Raw genomic sequence first — 17,894 nt, forward strand, 5'->3', positions numbered from 1 at the left:
ATGTGATGTTCTGAAGCCGAGGGCGCGAGTCCGTAGCGGGTGTCGGGGATGGCGAGCTAACGCGATACAAATACCCTGCACGGGAATGAAATGCAGGTTTTAAAGTAATACTACGCGTTTGACCGACAGACGCATTCATCTCGTCCGCCCGTGACCCCGGCGGCTGCCAGGGAACCGAGGCGTCGGGGTTACGGATGTACAATAATAGAAAAACGCGTCGTACAGCCGACAACGCCGGCTTCGTCGAACTAAACACTCGCGAGAATCTGAGATATCGTTATGGTCTAGTTAATTAACATTCTAAAGTGGCGAAACACGAGGAGCCGTGAGAAAAACAACAGCTGTAAGTGTAATATTTTATTATAAATAGTAATAGAGACGCCGCCGCCTCGCCAGCACTCCAGCGTGTGTTCCTCTCGAACCCTACATGTTAAAATAGCCTTGTACTTTTACGTCGAGTACGTGAACCAGTGGAGGCGCTGGACCCCACAGCCGTGCCACAGACGACGAATCTTTTTATTTATTTCATTGAAGCCGCTCACAAGCAGGAACATCCTTCGACATCTGAGTCCCGTCCGCGGAGACCGTTCCTCAACATCTCTATTCGAATTTCAACAAAATCACTTACAGTCTTACGCGATAACATTATTCAACGCCAACAATCCCTTCGCGTGTTTCTCTACATTTGTATTGAGCAGGAATTGTTGTTCTAATATCGTAACAGAGACAATATTTTTCACAGCTAGTAAAATATAATTTAAATCTATTGAAGTGATTCGGTGTTCACAACACCCCCGTGCGAGCGGACCGGGCCGGCCGGGCCGCCTACCTCCTGTTGTCGGTCCTGGTGACGGCGGACATGCCGTCGGCGAACCTCGTGCGGAACAGCACGTTGGCGTTGTTGAACATGCCGTCCTTCAGAGACACTATGATGAACTGAAACAAGCGACGCCCTTCACACTCAGGCACACCAGCCTCGCACGAGCCGCGCACGGCGCTCGGAGTGTATGTAAATATGTTAAGGAAGTCGAGTGGGAGCCGACCTGCGAGTGCGTGAAGTGCTCCTTGAGCATCCGGCCGATGTTCTGTGTGTGCGACAGGTCCAGGGCGGCGTCCACCTCGTCCAGGATGTAGAGAGGCGCGGGGCGGAACAGCAGCAGCGCCAGCACCAGGGACAGCGCCACCAGCGACCGCTGACCCCCGGACAACTCGCCCAGGGACTCCTTCCACGTGTTGTTGAACCCGATCTTCACCTAACGGGGGTTCAGCGGGGTGGTTACGACATCGATACGATTAATGTACATTCATTATAATTATTATGACGAATACTGGAGCTGGAATCCACACGAGGAAGTCACTGTGAATTCACTGTGACGGAAGTGACGATCATAGTACATTACATTAGTACATTCTATCAGGATTTAAATCCAAATGCTACCTCCCCGCGGCTCTCCCGGGTCTGTATGTATATAGCATCGTGAACACCCTACCTCCAGACCGTCCAACACGTTCTGTCCCGGCGGCGGGGTGAGGCGCGCCTGTGCGCCGGGTAGCAGACTGCTGAAGATGGATCCGAAGTCCCTGTTGACCTGTTCGCAGGCCGTCAGCAGCGTCCTCCGCTTCTTGTCGTCCAGCTCCGCCATCACCTGCACCAGCTTGGCGCGGTCGGCTTCCACTATTTTCTTTTTCCGCATCACGTCTTGGTACTGGGCAGGAATTCGTACAGATGTGACGTCATGCAGTGAACATAACTTTCCTTATAATTCTAATTCCCCTCACCTGCTCCTCCTCCTTCCCCAGCAAGGTGTGAGCTCGTGCGTTGAGTCCTCTCGCCAGCCGGTCCTTCCTGTCTCTGAGCTGGGCGAGGCGCGCTCCGCCAGAGCTCACGTCGCGCCCGAACTCGAAGGCGCCTCCGGACAGACCGAAGTACTGACGCTCTGACGGGATCCAAGGGTTCTCCGCCACCAAGGACTTGATCTGATGTTATACAAATATGTGGTGTCCTTGAAACGATTTTAAGTACAAACAGAATTTTCAATAATTCGTTAATAAAATCAGTAATAAGATAATCACAATTCAATTGCTTGAGTTCGGAAAAGTGGTAAGCTGGCCAAAATAAATGGTCCCTTTTCCAACAACTCACTTAAACGACTTCTGAAACGAGTCGTGTAACTAGAAGCCGTGTCTTTTAAGCCCTAATTCATTCAAAGGTTTTCACACACACACAGATACGTTCTGTATGCAACAAGAGTACAGCCAGGTCGTAGTTAGTCAAAGGAATATAGAAGAGCCGCTACATTTACTTAGTTAACTTTAACTAGCTAACTTCTGCTATATAGAATATTTATTCACGGACTGTAGTCAGCACACGATAACTTAATTGACGAGCCATTTGAAGGTGATCTCCAAGTCGTAGTCGGTTCGAGCTCAGCGTCCGTTGAAGTTAACAAACTATTTCTTTATTAGCATTATAATTCAAATTAAAATAATTACAAATGCAGACTTAGCCTAAAACCGAGGGGCATATAACAACCGTGTCGACGGACCGAGAGACGACCTGCTATTGAGAGAAGTTTGTTAGAGGGATATTAAATTATGTCATCGGGGATGGAAACAAGGAGGGTAGGAGATACGGCAGGTTACTGCGTGACGGCGACCACGGCAATGGAGTTAAGGAGGAGTTTATGATTCATGAACTGGTGACACTCCACACCCACCTTCCTCTCCCCCTCCGCCGCCTCCTGCTGCAGCTCCCTGCAGCGGTACTCCAGCTGCTTCACGTCCAGCTCCAGGTCTCTGTTCCGCCCGAGCAGCTCGTCCCTCCCCTTCGTCAGGGCGGCCACCTCTCCGCTGCGACTCGCTATCTCCGCTTTCTGTATCTTGATCTTCGTCTGTATCTCCTTAACTTCGTTCTGTGGACGTTCAGTATAACATACGACACCAGGACAACATTCTCGTAGCTCGCCATCTCCCCACTCTCAAACCTTGTGAAGTGTCCAGACTGAGTTGTATTCAAATATTGGAATTGTTATTTTTTATACCATAATTAATAATAAGGTGACAAGCAACAATGATTCAGAACGTTTCCCAGCGAGGAGAACTGAAAATTGAATAGAATTGTAACCTGTCAATGGGTACCTCAACACTAAGACTCTTATATAGTAGTCATAAAACATTTTCCAGCTGGTCGCTGGGGACGGGAGTCAGAAATAATCTTTGGATCTTTTAATCTATCAAAAGAACAATTCTTTAGCCTTAGCTTCCCTTTCGAATCTTTTCATAATAAATATATCCGGGAGCAAACCCGAGTTACACATGTTTAAAACTTTGAACGTGATCGGTCCTGAGGCAGCTGCTCGCCGACGGCTGTCAGAACCAACTTAGTCGTTTTTATTTCAATATTGAGAGCATAGTTTCTCAGTCCAGCGAGTACGCACCGCGTGTGCGTCATGTATCTCCCGGGCTCGCTCCAGCGCTTCCTCCAGCTCTCGTCCGCTGTCCCGGGCTCGCTCCAGCGCCTGTTGTCCGCAGTCCACGGCGCGGCGCAGCTCGTCCAGCTCGAGCCGCAGCGTGTCGTGCTCCTGCTCCCTCTGTCTCCAGGAGGCGGTGTGTTGTTCCGCCTCCTTCTTGGCGAGCTTCAACTCCTCCTCGGCCTTCTTGTACTCCCTGTATCACAGTTCATGGCGACCTTTAGTTTATATTAGCTACAAAGCACCACACGCAGGTAATCTATCACCATTTTTGAGTATGGATTGGATGGAGAAAAGGAACCAACATATAAAAAATTTCGAATATATAGAAAAACCACGGAATTGAGTCTCCACTCCCGAGGTGCAGGGGCGGGAAGAGCGCCCACAGAGTATCGCGTTCTAGAAGCTGTTCTATTCAACTATAGTGTTCTGACTAAGAGTCGCTGGAGGGTAGGGTCAACCTGTCTCTGTGTCTGTAAGCCGGTATAAAGGTTACTAGTTTCTGGCCGCGACTCCGTCTGCTTGAATTTCCAAATTGGACTCCGAGAGAAATGTATTACAAAGGTGTTATTTATTTAAAATAAGAAATGTATAGGGTGACTTCATATATAACAGAACTGCTAACCAGTGATCCTGAGGGAACTGAGGGGAATTCCGGTGTAATATCTGGGGTTCTTGAATATAAAGATTAATCCTAATCAGTTAGGCAGGCACTGCGTGAAACGCCCAACACGCTCATATAGCCACACATCCTCACAGACTACCGCGTGTATAGTGTGAGCCTCTCCTATTGCTGCGAGTCCAGTCCAAGCGTCAGCTATATATCAAATACAATCGAAATATTCCCAAGTAGTATATTAAGTATCGTGAACGCGCCTCTCCCTGTGTCCCTTGATATCCTTAACCTTGAGCTCGAGCTCCCTGGCGCGGGCCGCCGTCTCTTGCCGGGTGCGTCCGTCCTCCTCCACGGCCGCAGTCAGCCGCGCGACCTGCAACAACAACAGCCAATGAGTCCCGATCAAGACCGTTTCTGCCATGGTTCTCGTGTTCTTCACCTTCACTGTGGTCCAACTCAAACTAAGCCGCAGTTGTGTCAAAAGCGTAACGGTGTAAGTATTTAAAGTGGAGTTCTAACGCTATCGAGGAAATGTGCCCCAGCGGGTGTGAGGCGTGTCGTTTAACTGTGGCGGTGCGGACGAGGGGGCCTCGGAACACGTATGCTTCGTCACTGCATACGAAGCGTCTCGCTCTTCTGTTCTCCAGCCCGCGTCGCTAGTGTCAGGTAGTGTCTCTATGTCGTGTAAGCTCCGTGTGTTGGTAACTCACGTTATCTTTCAAGGCCTGTATCTCCGCGTGCAGTTGGGCGGTGGCGGTGCTGGCGGCGCGCTCCTCGCTCACCGCCAGCGCGTGGCGACTCATCTCCAACCTGCGGGTGATGTAAAGACACGCGTGAGCTCAAGTGTTTCCCGTGTCTATAGTAAGTCAACTTCATCAAATGTCTGAAATTCAGTTAATTTACTGTCGTAAGAGCTGTTAATGTGTTGATAATTTTCTTGTAGCGTCAGTAATTTCTTCTATTTTCTTAAGATTCTACTCATTGGAGCGACCAAAAATAAGATCCACGACTAGCCGTGCTACTCCGATGGAGACGAGCGTATCGTTTGATGAGCGTATCGTTTGATCCCCATAGTAACCTCTGCTGCAGTGCGGCGTGCTGGTCAGCGGCGTGTTGCATGGAGTCCAGGTCGCGGGTGAGTGTGGCGAGCAGCTCGTCCTCCTCCGCGAGCTGCCGCTCCAGGTGTTTGAGGTCCTTCAGTTCCAGCAGCAGCGAGCCGCCCCTCGCTCGCGCTCCCCCCGACAGCGTGCCCGCCGGGTCGAACACGTCCCCGTCCAGGGTCACGGAGCGACATCTGACGCGAGGGTCGAAGGTCACGCGGCGCGCCGCCTCCAGGGAACTGCACACCAACGTGTTGCCGAACACCCACGACATGGCTGGGCGGAGCGAGGGCGGGAAGTCGATCAGGTCGAGCGCCAACTGAACCTCGGACGGGCCGCCGCCCTGGGAGCAGACGGGGTAATGTCAACATACGACCACAGTGCAGACGAGAACACGTCTACTTCTATCCTCGATCAACACTCACGATTTTCTGTGCCAACGCGACCGTCTCCCGCGACAGAGGTTGTGAGGAGATGCGGTTGAGAGGGATGATGGTGGTCCGGGACTGCAGCTGTCCTCGCTGCAGCAGCAGCTTGCTGGTCTCGTCCGTGTCCACCACCACGTTGTACAGCTGCAGGATTCACATTATCAATCATTTCAAAGTAAATCAGTATACTCGATGTAAATCAGCCAACCGACCCGTCCCCCCGCCGCCGTCTCTAGCGCCGTGCAGTACTTCGGATCCCGCACGTCTATGAGTCTGCAGACGGTACCTGCGACACGCACAGAACACAAACGACACAAATCAATAACCAGTTCTTAAGATAATAGCGTCCTTAGACGGCCATCGACGTATAGATCAAAGACACACCGGATACTTTGTTAGAGTCGAAGTTGGCGGTGGGCGGCGTGTACTTGAAGTGACACCGCTGCAGTCGTGCTGCGAGCTGGTCGGCGCGGTCCCTCCTCTCCCGCCCCCCGGCCCGCAACGCCCGCAGCTGATCTTGGAGGGCGCTCCGACGATCAGCACTGAACGTACTCGACGATAACTGAGCCTGGACGAGACCGCCCGGTTACTTGACACAATCAACAAACAAGTTTCATCAACAGAAAGCCGATCGCTTGTTTCTGTCGGCAGTCTGCCACTCTCAGGAGGAATGTTTTTTGACAGTAATGTTCTGATCATTTGTATTATTGAATGCCTGATAACTTATCTCATGTTCATTAATAATCTCACATTTCATGAATTATCGGGGAATTTGACGACGCAAGAAATAAAAAAAAAATCATTTATAATAATACGTAGTTCTAGAACCCGCCACCAACCTCCAGCTGTGCCACCTCGGCCCTGTGGCGGGCGATCCCCTCCATATCTCTCTGGTACTGCGCGCTGCTACTCTTGAATTCCTTCTCGAGGGTGACGAGGCGATCTTCCGCATGTTTCTTCTCCATCTGACTCTGTGATATTCGAGTCGACGCTTCCGACGCTTTTTGCTTCGCCGCTAAAATTTATGAAAATTCGTACACCACAGAACAAAAACAAGTAATGCTGTAGACGTTACAATGAACTATCAAATCAGAGGACGACGATTATGTATCGGAGGGTTCAGTGCGCGCTTCTTGTTCCTCCTCATCTACAGACAAGACATAAAATGAAATGTTGAGAACTGTTTACTACTATGTCGTAGTCGTATAGTAACCTATGAGTTGGTCCTGCAGTGACTCCGAGGCGTCCTCGTTGCCGGCGCTCACGGCCAGGAAGCGGGCCTGCGCCGCGGTCAAGCGGGCCTCGCTCGTGGTGCACGCCTCCCGCAGACGGTCGAACGTACTCGACACCTTATGAATGGCGACAATAGTATGAGTATGAGTCGAGCGGTGAATGTTCCCTCTCCGTGTCCCAGCCTACCTCATGCAGCTGCGCCTCCTTGTCCCTGAGCGCGGCGCGGTCGTCGTCCAAGGCGCGCGAGGCGAGCCTGGCGCGGCCGTGGTGCGTGGTGAGGGCGCCCTGGGCCGCGCGCCAGTCCGCCGCGCTCTTCGCCTCCGTCTTCTCCGCCGCCTGCAGCTCCGTCTCCAACTCCCTGAGCACGCTGCCGCTCTCCTGGAAAGAAACCTTCCATTAAAACTGTGTCCCTAGTAAATATTCCATAGCTAAATATCATCACGGGACCTCAGAGCTAATCTCTCGTATGTAACATAATACACCGCCCGCCACACTCACCTCATCTAACTTCTTATTGAGTGCAGCTATTTTCTTGTCGTACTCTTTGGCTTCTTTTTCATTGTTCAAAATCATTTCTTTCTTGTCTTTGATCTCGTCCTGGACCTCCGTGACCTTGTTCGCGGCTTCCTTGGCGCTCTCCTCCGCGGATACGTATCTTAAACCGAGTACATTTTAAGCTACACTATATCTTCTACAAGCTCACCGTCTACTGTATATAATAAATCCAATGACCCTACTTCCAAGCCACATAAAGCCTGGTAAGATTCTCCAGCTCGCGGACCACTTTCTGGTATTCCTGGAACTGCGAGCGTTCGTCTTGCAGCTTCTGCAGCTTGGGGGCGATGTCCTCCCTTATTATCTAAAAATAACATTAATCATACATATAGCTCCCTCACTGCGGTGGTGTATCTAACGCTTGCAGTATCTTGTGTGTGAGGTCAACTGTCTTACATCATTCAATTCTCTGAGCTTGGCGTCTTTTTTTTCTATAGTTTTCTGTGCAGCTTGTTTCTTGGCTTCGTACATTCTCGTCCCGGCTGCTTCCTCCACCATTGACAATATCTGAAAAAAGAGTTGCAATTCAGAAAGTGGTGGGGGGTTGCCAGTGTAAATTAAATTAAGTAGACTTATCGTAGGAAATGTGAAAAATGTTCATACTTCAGGAGGCTTCATGTTGAGCACTTTAGTGATCCGACCCTGCATGATGAGGAAGTGAGGATTGTTCACATTGAGCTGCACGGAACAGAAGAGGTCACTAACCCGCTTGTTCTGAACATTGATGCCATTAATCAAGTACTTGTTCTTACCTCCCATCACCACCTGGGAATATTCAATTACTTCTTATAGGAATTGGGTATAAAAAGATCTAGTGTCCATTGTGATCATCATGTATGTGTGCTCCTTACATGTACCAAAATAGCATTTTATATAAAAAAAATCTGTCTCTCAGTTGTTCTGAGTTAATTTTGATATGGCTGCACAAAATTTGATAGGACTAATTCTCCTGACCGCTTATGTAACAAAGGGTAACTTAGGCTACTTTTATTTTAAACATTTATTATAAAACAATTCTGATGATGAAGACAAATACTTGGATATTAAAAACGAAAATATTTTGAATAAAACATTGCTTTCACTACCTCAGCAAACAGGATCTGAGTGTTAGGGTGGTTGTAAACGGATATAAGACATTTTCAAAATGTTTTACAATTTGTACAACAATGTAGCATATTTTTTTTAATTACAGTTTCAAATAGGTAATGTTTTTAGCCTAAAATAAATAAAAATAAAATAAAAAACTATCACAAAAAAAATTAAAATATATCAAGTTAGTGTTAATGTCAAAGATCTAGGTCATCTGCAATAAAACTATCCCTTAATATTTGTCTGCCCAGGAAAACATTGAAACAGAAGCTGGGTAGGACGTATTAAGAAGACAATACCAGAAGCCTTAAGAGCACACTTTGATTGAGTGTTAGAATCATTTCTTCTTCCCCTCTATAAATTGCACAGTAAACTAAACGGCCCCTTTAATGACCAAAGACAAATCAGGCACAGATTATAATCATGTATAAATTTGAATAATAAAAAATCACAAATACATAAAGGATGAGTTATTTGTACCTGTCTTGTAACAGTTATCTCATCGTGGTTCTCATAACCGATGGGACACTGTCTCTTGTCACGATTGTCAAAGGTGATGCTAACGGTGGCCTTGGTGATTCCGGCCTGACCATGCTTATAGATCAGTTCTTGAAGACTTCCAGCCCTCACCTGTAACAATAAAAAGAAGTTAGAGAAACATTGTTTATAATATAATGAACTATGTTAGGATCACACAAATCCATTCATTATTAAAATAAATGAAAGGATATTACTGAAATGTATTATTTATGAATTGTATCTATGCTTATCATATACTATACAGGTTAATATAAGTACTTCCCACTTTATAATAAAGAAATTCGTACTCTTTTTAGAAATCGGTTAGCCTTATCAAAAAATTCAGGATATTTTAATTAAAAAAGGTTATAAAAAGTAACATACAATTAGCAATTACTATTTACTTTAAACCATGAGGAGTCTTACAAATTTTTTTTTTTTTGAGCTGTTAGTTCAATACATTACGTCTACTTTTTATATATAGAGTTACTTACATTAGAAAGATTGGTAATGCCTAAAACAAAACATATTGAATCTAGGATATTAGACTTTCCGGTCCCATTTAGTCCTGTGATAGCATTAAACTCGGGATCAAATCCATTCACTTCCACTCGATTCCCGTAGGACTTAAAGCCATCGAGTGTGATAGACTTTATATACATCTTGAGTATAACAGAGTTCAAAATTTAATATTTAATAATGCAAATGATACGATAACATAACATAATCATTAACAACAGTTTTCATTGCTTTGAAGCGGGAACAATCAACCGTTGAGGTGTTTGAAGTTTGACATTAGTAATTGACACACTCTTGCTATCCATACATTTTTATTTCTCTTCTACCTATATAGAATTGTAACGTTAACAAATCCCTAGTTATATTTATATTCCTATAAGTACTATTTATATAAAAATTATCATAAAAGATATAATTTTTAAATAAGGATTCAACTGAAAATTAAAATTCGTTAAATTTTATTATATTATTACTAAAACTTTATTTTATTATTACTAAATTTTATGTTTCATAACTCGAGTAAAAAACCAGTCTGTCGATGTGAAAACACTGATATGATATTTTAGTTAAGGTTTTTTAGTGGTGGTTAAGACTATTCTCTAAACTTTATACGTAATCTTTTTCTTTACCTATAATTTTTGAACTTCCAACGACTGAGTCCGTCAACTGTTCTGTTCACTGTCACCTGTCAAGTCACAGTTGTCAGGTGGGAGCTTATTACTGATTATTTTATGAAAACGCGGGTGAAGAAGCAGCGGTGTTAAAAAATACATTTTAAATCAATATTAAATCTTTTATAAGCATGGAGTTTAACAGCACAGGAGGAATGAGGAGTCCTTTTTCTCCTCGAGTACGACAATCTATCTCGGGGCGAAGACCTATTGGACTGGGTTCGGCAAAGAAAAATAGGTAAAACATCCATTAAATTTATTATTATCCTGCAAATAATAGACATTTACGAGTAAATATATCGTATTTTATTATTAGTAGTCTCTTTATTCTATTATTTTATTTTTAGCAAGTTCATGCAACAGTCAGAGCAACAAACCGGCGAAATTGTATATAAAACTCCCTTCACGACTCTGGAAACATTCGGAACACCACTTCCAGTAATGGTTACAGAAACTCTTACCTTTCGTATGTATTTTTTCAACAATACATACTATCTTCATGTTGTTTTTTTTTCATAATTAAATCATATAAGTAGTTTATTTCGAAAATTTATTCTTACATCTTCATTGTGTTTATTATAACATCTATCTTTGGTTGGGTATATAAGAGCATTTTGATTTTAAATAAAGGAGTAATATTGTTGTATCTTATTTGTACCGTGATTGTTTCTTGTGTCACTGGATTCTGTTTTAGCATCTAGTGAGGTAAGTGTCCGTCTGTCCTCCTGTGGTTGGTGTTGGGCGGTCTGTGGGCGTAAAGTGCTAGCATGGCCCTGGGACACCTCACTCCCTGCTGCCACCGCTCGTGATCTCACACTGCCACAGACAGACCTGGCACACAAAGCTGATTTAGTTGTTCTGTTCTACGAGAATGATGCACAGGTTGGGATAATAAATATCAAAGCAATAAAATAACTAAGTATTAGTTGTTAATTTAGGTTCAAATTAAAATTATTACATCAGAAAGTAAATATTAATATAGAACTAAAACTAACAGCAGTTCGTTGAGGTTTACAGTTTTATCATTAATACAACTGGCCCAGGCTGTTATGATTAGGATTCATCACAGATACAATTGCTTATTTGAATATGAAGTGTTACTGGTACTGGCTCTAAACAAGCAATTTCTAATCTGTCAGTCAGTTGTTACTCTTAAAAGGCACATCAAAATAGAAAGCGTGTTACGATGTTTCAGTTGCCATCCTGTATTGGTGTGTCTCCGGAGGGGGTGGTCCGCTACTGGTCCAGTGTAGGGGCGGAGGGCGCGTCGTGTGACGTGTCGTGTGAGCTCGCTGGGCAAGAGTGTGACAGGCTCATACAGGCCAGGGATGGACTGCTGCTGGCCACCACCACCTGCACCCTGGTCAGAATCACTACTACTAAGGGTAAGACATTATTATTATAAAATGACACTCCTTAAAACGGTTATCATATGTGACACTTCTGTATGCCTTCTGTAATTTTCTATAAGTATATTAATTGTTTCACAGACACCTGTTCCAATCCGCCCTAATTCATTTAACTGTTTGGTTTCCATATATTAAGATGATAAAAATGTGCATTAGAATGTTATTCTTTTTTATATCTGTAATCTTCAATACAAATATATAAGATTTGTAATCCGTGTATTGTGCTAAGTGGCAAGACTGACTGACAGGAGCTAATATAATAAAGTCATCTATCTACATTGCATTTGACAAAACAAGACTAACTGAACTAATATACACCAAGTTCCTTTAGGTCCCAATACCATTACCGCCTGTGAGTGTTGGAACATATTGTATCTCCATGTGTTTCAGAGGCTCGTCCGTCCGTGGTGTGTCACACTCTCCGTCCCCCGAGCGGCTGGCTGGGAGGTCTGGGCCGACGAGTGTCAGTACTGTTCTTCGGTTCCATGCCGGCTAACCATGACACGGTAAATACCGTCCGACGACTCACTCCAACACTCCTCGAACATAGAGATTGATAATATGATCTCCACAGAAACTGGTGAAGGTGGTGTTGCTGAGCAGTCCTCGTGCGGACGAGCAGGCAGCGGACAAGGAGTGCGTGGCGCTGGTGGCGGGCGGACCGCTCGTGCAGTTGTGGGAGGATGGCGACGTCAGGGAGGTCTCGCTTCGGAGACCGCTCTGTGACGCGCTGGCCAGGACGCACCTCGCGCCCGCCGGTCAGATGCACACACCGTGAATATAAGATTAGTCGCGAAACGAGTCGTAACCTATGTATGTGACGTGTTCCAGGTGAGCTGAGCGGGCTGGAGGTAGCGGCGCTGGACGCGGAGCCTCACCCCGGCGGCGGCCTGCTGCTGCTGCTGCTGCTGACCGTGGCCGCGCCTCGCGCTCCCGACGCTAGATATGCCCTCGGTTCTTATTCTTATCCTTCTTATTAATATAACCCTATATGATACCTGCCTATAGCGCTTTTCGTCGCCTCCTACAGAGGCGATTCGCTAAGTCCCCTAATTTACTTCTGATGAGTTCTTTTTATTTTATAAAGTTAATCATAACTTTTCGTTGCAATGTTAATCTCATATCGAAGTCTTATTTGAAACATTTTGTCCTACTTCATACTTAATTTTATTTTTCCTCTACTCGCATATGATTCAAATAACTCAAGCTCATAAAGCGTGTTTTATAGTAGATAATGTAGTTAATTTTGCGTTTTCTCCTAATCTGCATCTCTCCTGTCACTGGTTCTTATTCTCGTATCAGCACCTGACAGTCTATGTCCCATTGTATTATAAGTATCTCACCTCTGCCGTGTCTCAGCTCACGTATCCTTGGAGTCCGAGGAGCGTGTCCGCGTGTTGTCGGCGTGGTGTGTGAGGGGCGCACGCTCCGAGAGCCTCCCCCGCTGCCTGCCGCTGCAACCCCCGCTGGTCTACAACAGCGACGCAATCATCGGAGTCGCTCGTACGGATCACTCTACACTCAGCCTTAACCCGGGTTTACACCGTCACACGACTTGCCGAGCTTTTATAATTGGTCATTCAAAAACCTTCGCCGAGACTTTCGTGAGCGAAGGTTCACGAATAAAAACTGGAAACCCAGTGTGGCGATGTAAACTTGTAACTCGAAGTACATTATCTGTCATATAACTCACTGACTGTGACGTCACAAGCCGTCGTCCTCTTTGTAACTTGTATGTCGTTATGGTTTGTGAACGGGTTGCCGGATGGGAGTTGATTCATCAACTAATCAATTTATAATTCTCATATGAATCTCGCCCTCGTTCGATCTGTATTCCTCAGCGTCGGGCAAGGATCAGGCGGACGTGTTGGAAGTGTCTGCGGAGGGCGACTCCATCCTGGGAGCGTCCCAGGTGGGGGGCCGAGCCCTAGTGTTCACGAGACGACACGGGGTGCTGCTGCTACGGACCGCCGACCCCGCGGCTCAACATCATGCACCGTGAGTGTCGCGCTACCATATATTACTCTATGCTTGTTCCTGTGGTGTACGCATACTTTATAATGATTGCGCTCCACCTCGCTGCAGGTCGCTGTGCGACAGTCCTCTCGGCTCCCCGTGTCCCTCGGACGTGTTCGACGGGAACTTGACGCTGTACGAGATCGACCCGAACGAGGTACGGCACACACATACAGACAGAGCTAAAATACTACAAACACATCATGACGCTATAATTACTCTATTTATTTTTATTAATATTTGCATCTTTAATATTTCCTATTCAGACAACGATAAAAGTCAAAAATTGTATACATAATTAATTTCCTTGCCTTATATTTTAGACCCTGTTTCTTAATAGGATATGTTTTTTTAAACAAATAAAAGAAATCTTGAAAACCTGTCCCTGCCAATGTAAAAAAATAATTTACGTCCTCTCCGTTACGAGTATTTTAAATTAATAATATCGCAGGTGGTGGCCATAAGCGGTGACGCGGTGGGCAAGTTGAAGAGTGCGTTCCTGTACCACGTCCGCGGCCAGCAAGCCTCCGCCGCTGCCCTGTTGTCGGAGCTGGCCGGGAGACTCGACCCCTCCGCCACGGACCGGCCTCTGGATCGGACCGTGGTCACCGTTACCCGGGAAATGCTGGACGACGCGCCGGCCGGGGACCCCAGGTACGGACCGACGCTTTGACACACTGACGCCTTGTGCGATGATGATGTTGATGATTGATGTCGTGTAAACGGTAGGTGGAAGCTCCCCAGTGGCGCGGCGACCCGCGTGTCCCTGGGCAGCTCGTGCTCGCTACAGGCGGCCGCCCAGCTCCACGACAAACAGAAGGTCTATAACATGTTCCTGGATTTCCTGAGGAGCCGCGGACTGTGGAGGCGCCTGGGGACCGTCACCGGGGGTGAGTCACGACACGGACACTTCGACAACGGCTTCATAGATTCTGAACACATTCACTGTTTTAAATAATAACCAGCGAGTAACAGACGCTCCCCCCGCAGAGAACGGCGAGGGCGTGTCCAGCACGCAGCACGAGGTGTGCGCGCTAGGAGAGCGGCTGGCGGCGGCCCGCGCGTTGCAGAGGCTGCACCAGGCGGGTGCTCCCCTTGTGGACGCGGCGCTGCACCAAGTGGCGGCTGGACTGGAGCGCGCGCCCGGCCATGAGGACGAGGCCGTGCTGGAGGCACTCCGGGGCGGCGCACTGTCCGCGGCCGACGTGTGCTGGCGGCGCGTGTCGCGAGTGCTGCGCGTGCTGACTGCGCTGTGTTCCCTGCCGCCGCCGCCGCACGACGCTCGCGCCGCCGCCTCGCACGCGCACCACGCGCTGGTCGCCGTCAACGTGAGTCTTCGACCGTGGAGAGCTTGCCTGCCCTCACCCTTACCCTCTCCCTCACCCTGACTCTCGCGTCGCTTGTCTGTGTTCCAGTCGGTGATGAGCGCGATGCAGGCGTACCGCTCTCAATGTGACGCCGCCCCGCCCCGCGCCGCTCCGTCCCTGGCGCCGCACGCCCTGCTCCCATCCCTGTGCTCGCTGCACACCCGCGCCGTCACGTGAGTAGCTCCCCTCCCGCCTGTCACTCGAGTCTGGCCCCCGCTGACATCTCGTCTCTCCCAGTGAGTGTGCTCGCAAGTGTCCCGATGCGTCGCTCCGTTCTCAACTGCTGGAGGAGGCGTCATCGCTGGCTCGCTCCATCCTCCTGGAGGCGGAACCCCTGGCCGAGGGTCGCACGGCACATCTATACGAGAAGATGCGCTCCGACACCATACAGCCCTACCGTCAGTGCTATATGTTTTATATACTCACTTTTAAAATATAGTATTTCATGTACACAATAATAATGTATATTCGGAACAGTCGCCGAGGGCCAGGCGGAGCGAGCGGCGGTGCTGGCGGAGAAGTTCAAGGACTTCGAGCTGTTGATACAGATGTGTGTGGACAAAAACGACCTGGAGAGGCTGGACGGGTACATGGACAAGTACGAGGACGAGGTCAGCACGCGGCAGAGGAAATGTGAACATAAAGACGCGAGCAACAAACGATGGAGAACGTTTGTTGTTGAAACAGAGACTTAAGTGTACAGTGTTTGTTCAGGGATTCCCGGAGAAGACGTTCGCCTGGCTGGCGTCCCGCGGGGGTCGCATGTGTGCGTTGCTGGTGAGGTCGGTGGGGGCCCGCGTCCCTCGGCGCCTGGAGTCCTGGCTGGCCGCCGCGCCCGACCGCCTCACCCTCAGGACCGTCCACGCTCTGGCACGGGGAGAGCTCGACCTCGCCACGGAGCTGTTCGCCCAGCTCGCGGATAACGAAAATGTTTACGTCAACAGAATGGCGGTGAGCAGCGCCGGGGATAGCCGGGGAAGCTCGTGTACCGTGCGGGATTTAACACGGTCGTTGTTTCAGACGGCGGCCTCGTTGTCCAAGCTGTGCTCGCTGGCCGGCGGGTCGCAGGAGGCCGCCAGCCGCGTCTGTCGCGCCTTCAGCGTCGTCCGCCAACACCGCGCCCTGCCCGCCGCCCTCACCCGGAGACACGCGCTCGACCAACACGAACCCAAACTGTTCACTCCCGAGGAGCTCATACAGGTGCTCCGACATATAATACGGCCGCTCTATACTACATGGAGAGAAAAGATTCAAATATTTTAGAAGAGAAGTGATTAAATCATACATTTTTGTTATTTAAAGCATAGTTCCACAATACGATACCGTTCCTTGTATTTCCAGATGTACATTGAGTCCGAGAGTCGCTCGCTGACGGAATACGACTACAAGAAGGCGCTCGACCTGACGGAGCTGGTCACAGACCTGGAGCGGAGAGACGACCTGCGGCTGAAGGTTCCGTAGTACTTGAATACTTCAATGAAGCTGTTTCCGTGAAGTTCGTCGTAGCACTAAAAAGTCTAAAATGACGTTTCATTGATTGGTTGCGTTCAGATCTGGTGCGCGTGTATCCGTCAAGACGACTGGTCGCGCAGCCGCGTGGACGCGCCGGAGCTGGAGATGAAGGACAAGATGTTCTTTAGACTCCTCGACCTCGTGCATCTCATGGGTGAGAGCAAACCGAATAATATGCGCTGTACTCACCGCTTGGACATCGGCGTCGCCTGCGGACATGTAGTAGTAGAGTGCTTATGAAATAGAGATAGCACCCGACCGGCAGCGCTACCCGTGGTCCGTGTAGTCTGTGTCGGCTGTCGTATCACACTTCATATAACATTCTAAAATTATCCTCGAATCAACGGTGGTAGAGCCGGGCTCCGCTCAAGTAACTGCAGCTCGACCGGGGCAGGACCACCCTCTCACAGGCGATCGGCGTCAAGTAGTATTAAAAGGCTGCGTTTCGTCCGATGAGTGGGAAAGCCGGTTGCCCTTTCCCTGTTCCCAACGTTTTGACATTTAAAAAAAAATGACGTCGAAGTCTGTTCAGTAGGGTTTGAAACAGCGCACTTCTGTACAATACACCTGGGATTCCTATAAATTGGAGTAGCCGGCTCTCAGACATGAAGGACGAGAGGCTCGTGCCGATGTGAGTGTGTAGAGGGTTAGTGAGGCTCATGATTCTAACGCCCCGTAGGTGGAGAGCTGGACGCGGTGCTGCCGCCGCTGGAGGCCGTGGTGTCGGCCCCCGAGCTGGAGTCGCTGGCGGCCGACCCGCGCGCCCTCTACCTCCTCAAGTACGGCTACCAGTGTGTGGCGACACAACACGACGACCAATAGAAAACACACACAAACACACACCCACACACACACAATACGGGTTTGGGTCGTCGAAAGACTTACGGAGACTTTACAATTTTTTAATTATTATATATTTAGGTTGTCGTTCATTTTTAAGGGTTGTAGATGAATAATAGTGATCGCTCCGTGTGTACTTTGACTCTGTAAGTCGTGGCGGGGCTCCGGACCCGGGCGATGTACCTAACGTATGATTTCATGATATTGTTCAGTTATGTTCTCGTGTTCCTTAACGTTCTCACCATTCGATGTTGTTAGTTCAGACTGATTTAGTTGTAAGATGTCGGAAGTCGATTTTAATACTGTGACCTGTAAAATAGTAATGAGTCCGTAGACGGACTGCAGTCGAGCCTCTCGGAACTGTATATTAATTAATGTAAACGAGGTCTCGTTAATGTCTCTTGAATAAGATTATTTTTATAATGCAAATTATGAATATGAATAAATATTTAATAAACCTAAGTACTATGAAACGTTTTTTAATTTATCCCTTTTCAGTCTTCTCCAACAGTTGCCTACTTTTCTATTCCAGATCTCGCTCACAGTTTGT

At 47.9% G+C, this 17,894-nt stretch overlaps 2 protein-coding genes across 2 annotated transcripts; one reads left to right on the top strand and one right to left on the bottom strand.

Annotated features, from left to right (window-relative positions):
• Window positions 1-344: 344 nt before the first annotated feature.
• LOC116772997 (structural maintenance of chromosomes protein 2) lies at window positions 345-9,816 on the bottom strand. The gene is made up of 21 exons (XM_032665344.2): window positions 9,505-9,816; window positions 8,972-9,121; window positions 8,006-8,167; window positions 7,799-7,909; window positions 7,585-7,706; window positions 7,346-7,502; window positions 7,034-7,225; window positions 6,828-6,963; window positions 6,454-6,629; window positions 5,999-6,182; window positions 5,827-5,900; window positions 5,612-5,758; window positions 5,165-5,529; window positions 4,797-4,896; window positions 4,347-4,459; window positions 3,438-3,666; window positions 2,718-2,912; window positions 1,780-1,977; window positions 1,491-1,706; window positions 1,044-1,253; window positions 345-936 (listed from the first exon to the last, which is right to left on the bottom strand). The coding sequence occupies exons 1-21, from the start codon at window positions 9,670-9,672 to the stop codon at window positions 826-828; spliced, it is 3,516 nt and encodes a 1,171-aa protein (XP_032521235.2). The 5' UTR covers window positions 9,673-9,816; the 3' UTR covers window positions 345-825.
• A 402-nt stretch (window positions 9,817-10,218) lies between these two features.
• Window positions 10,219-17,817, top strand: LOC116772983 (nuclear pore complex protein Nup133). The gene is made up of 21 exons (XM_032665324.2): window positions 10,219-10,438; window positions 10,548-10,666; window positions 10,895-11,082; window positions 11,396-11,585; window positions 12,000-12,115; window positions 12,184-12,367; window positions 12,441-12,563; window positions 12,969-13,112; window positions 13,451-13,607; window positions 13,695-13,782; window positions 14,077-14,279; window positions 14,355-14,515; window positions 14,616-14,953; window positions 15,041-15,165; window positions 15,230-15,390; window positions 15,470-15,603; window positions 15,707-15,943; window positions 16,013-16,192; window positions 16,334-16,444; window positions 16,544-16,658; window positions 17,184-17,817. The coding sequence occupies exons 1-21, from the start codon at window positions 10,332-10,334 to the stop codon at window positions 17,324-17,326; spliced, it is 3,324 nt and encodes a 1,107-aa protein (XP_032521215.1). The 5' UTR covers window positions 10,219-10,331; the 3' UTR covers window positions 17,327-17,817.
• Window positions 17,818-17,894: the final 77 nt, after the last annotated feature.

This window comes from Danaus plexippus, assembly GCF_018135715.1.
Source record: "Danaus plexippus chromosome 18 unlocalized genomic scaffold, MEX_DaPlex mxdp_35, whole genome shotgun sequence".
Lineage (NCBI taxonomy): Eukaryota > Metazoa > Arthropoda > Insecta > Lepidoptera > Nymphalidae > Danaus > Danaus plexippus.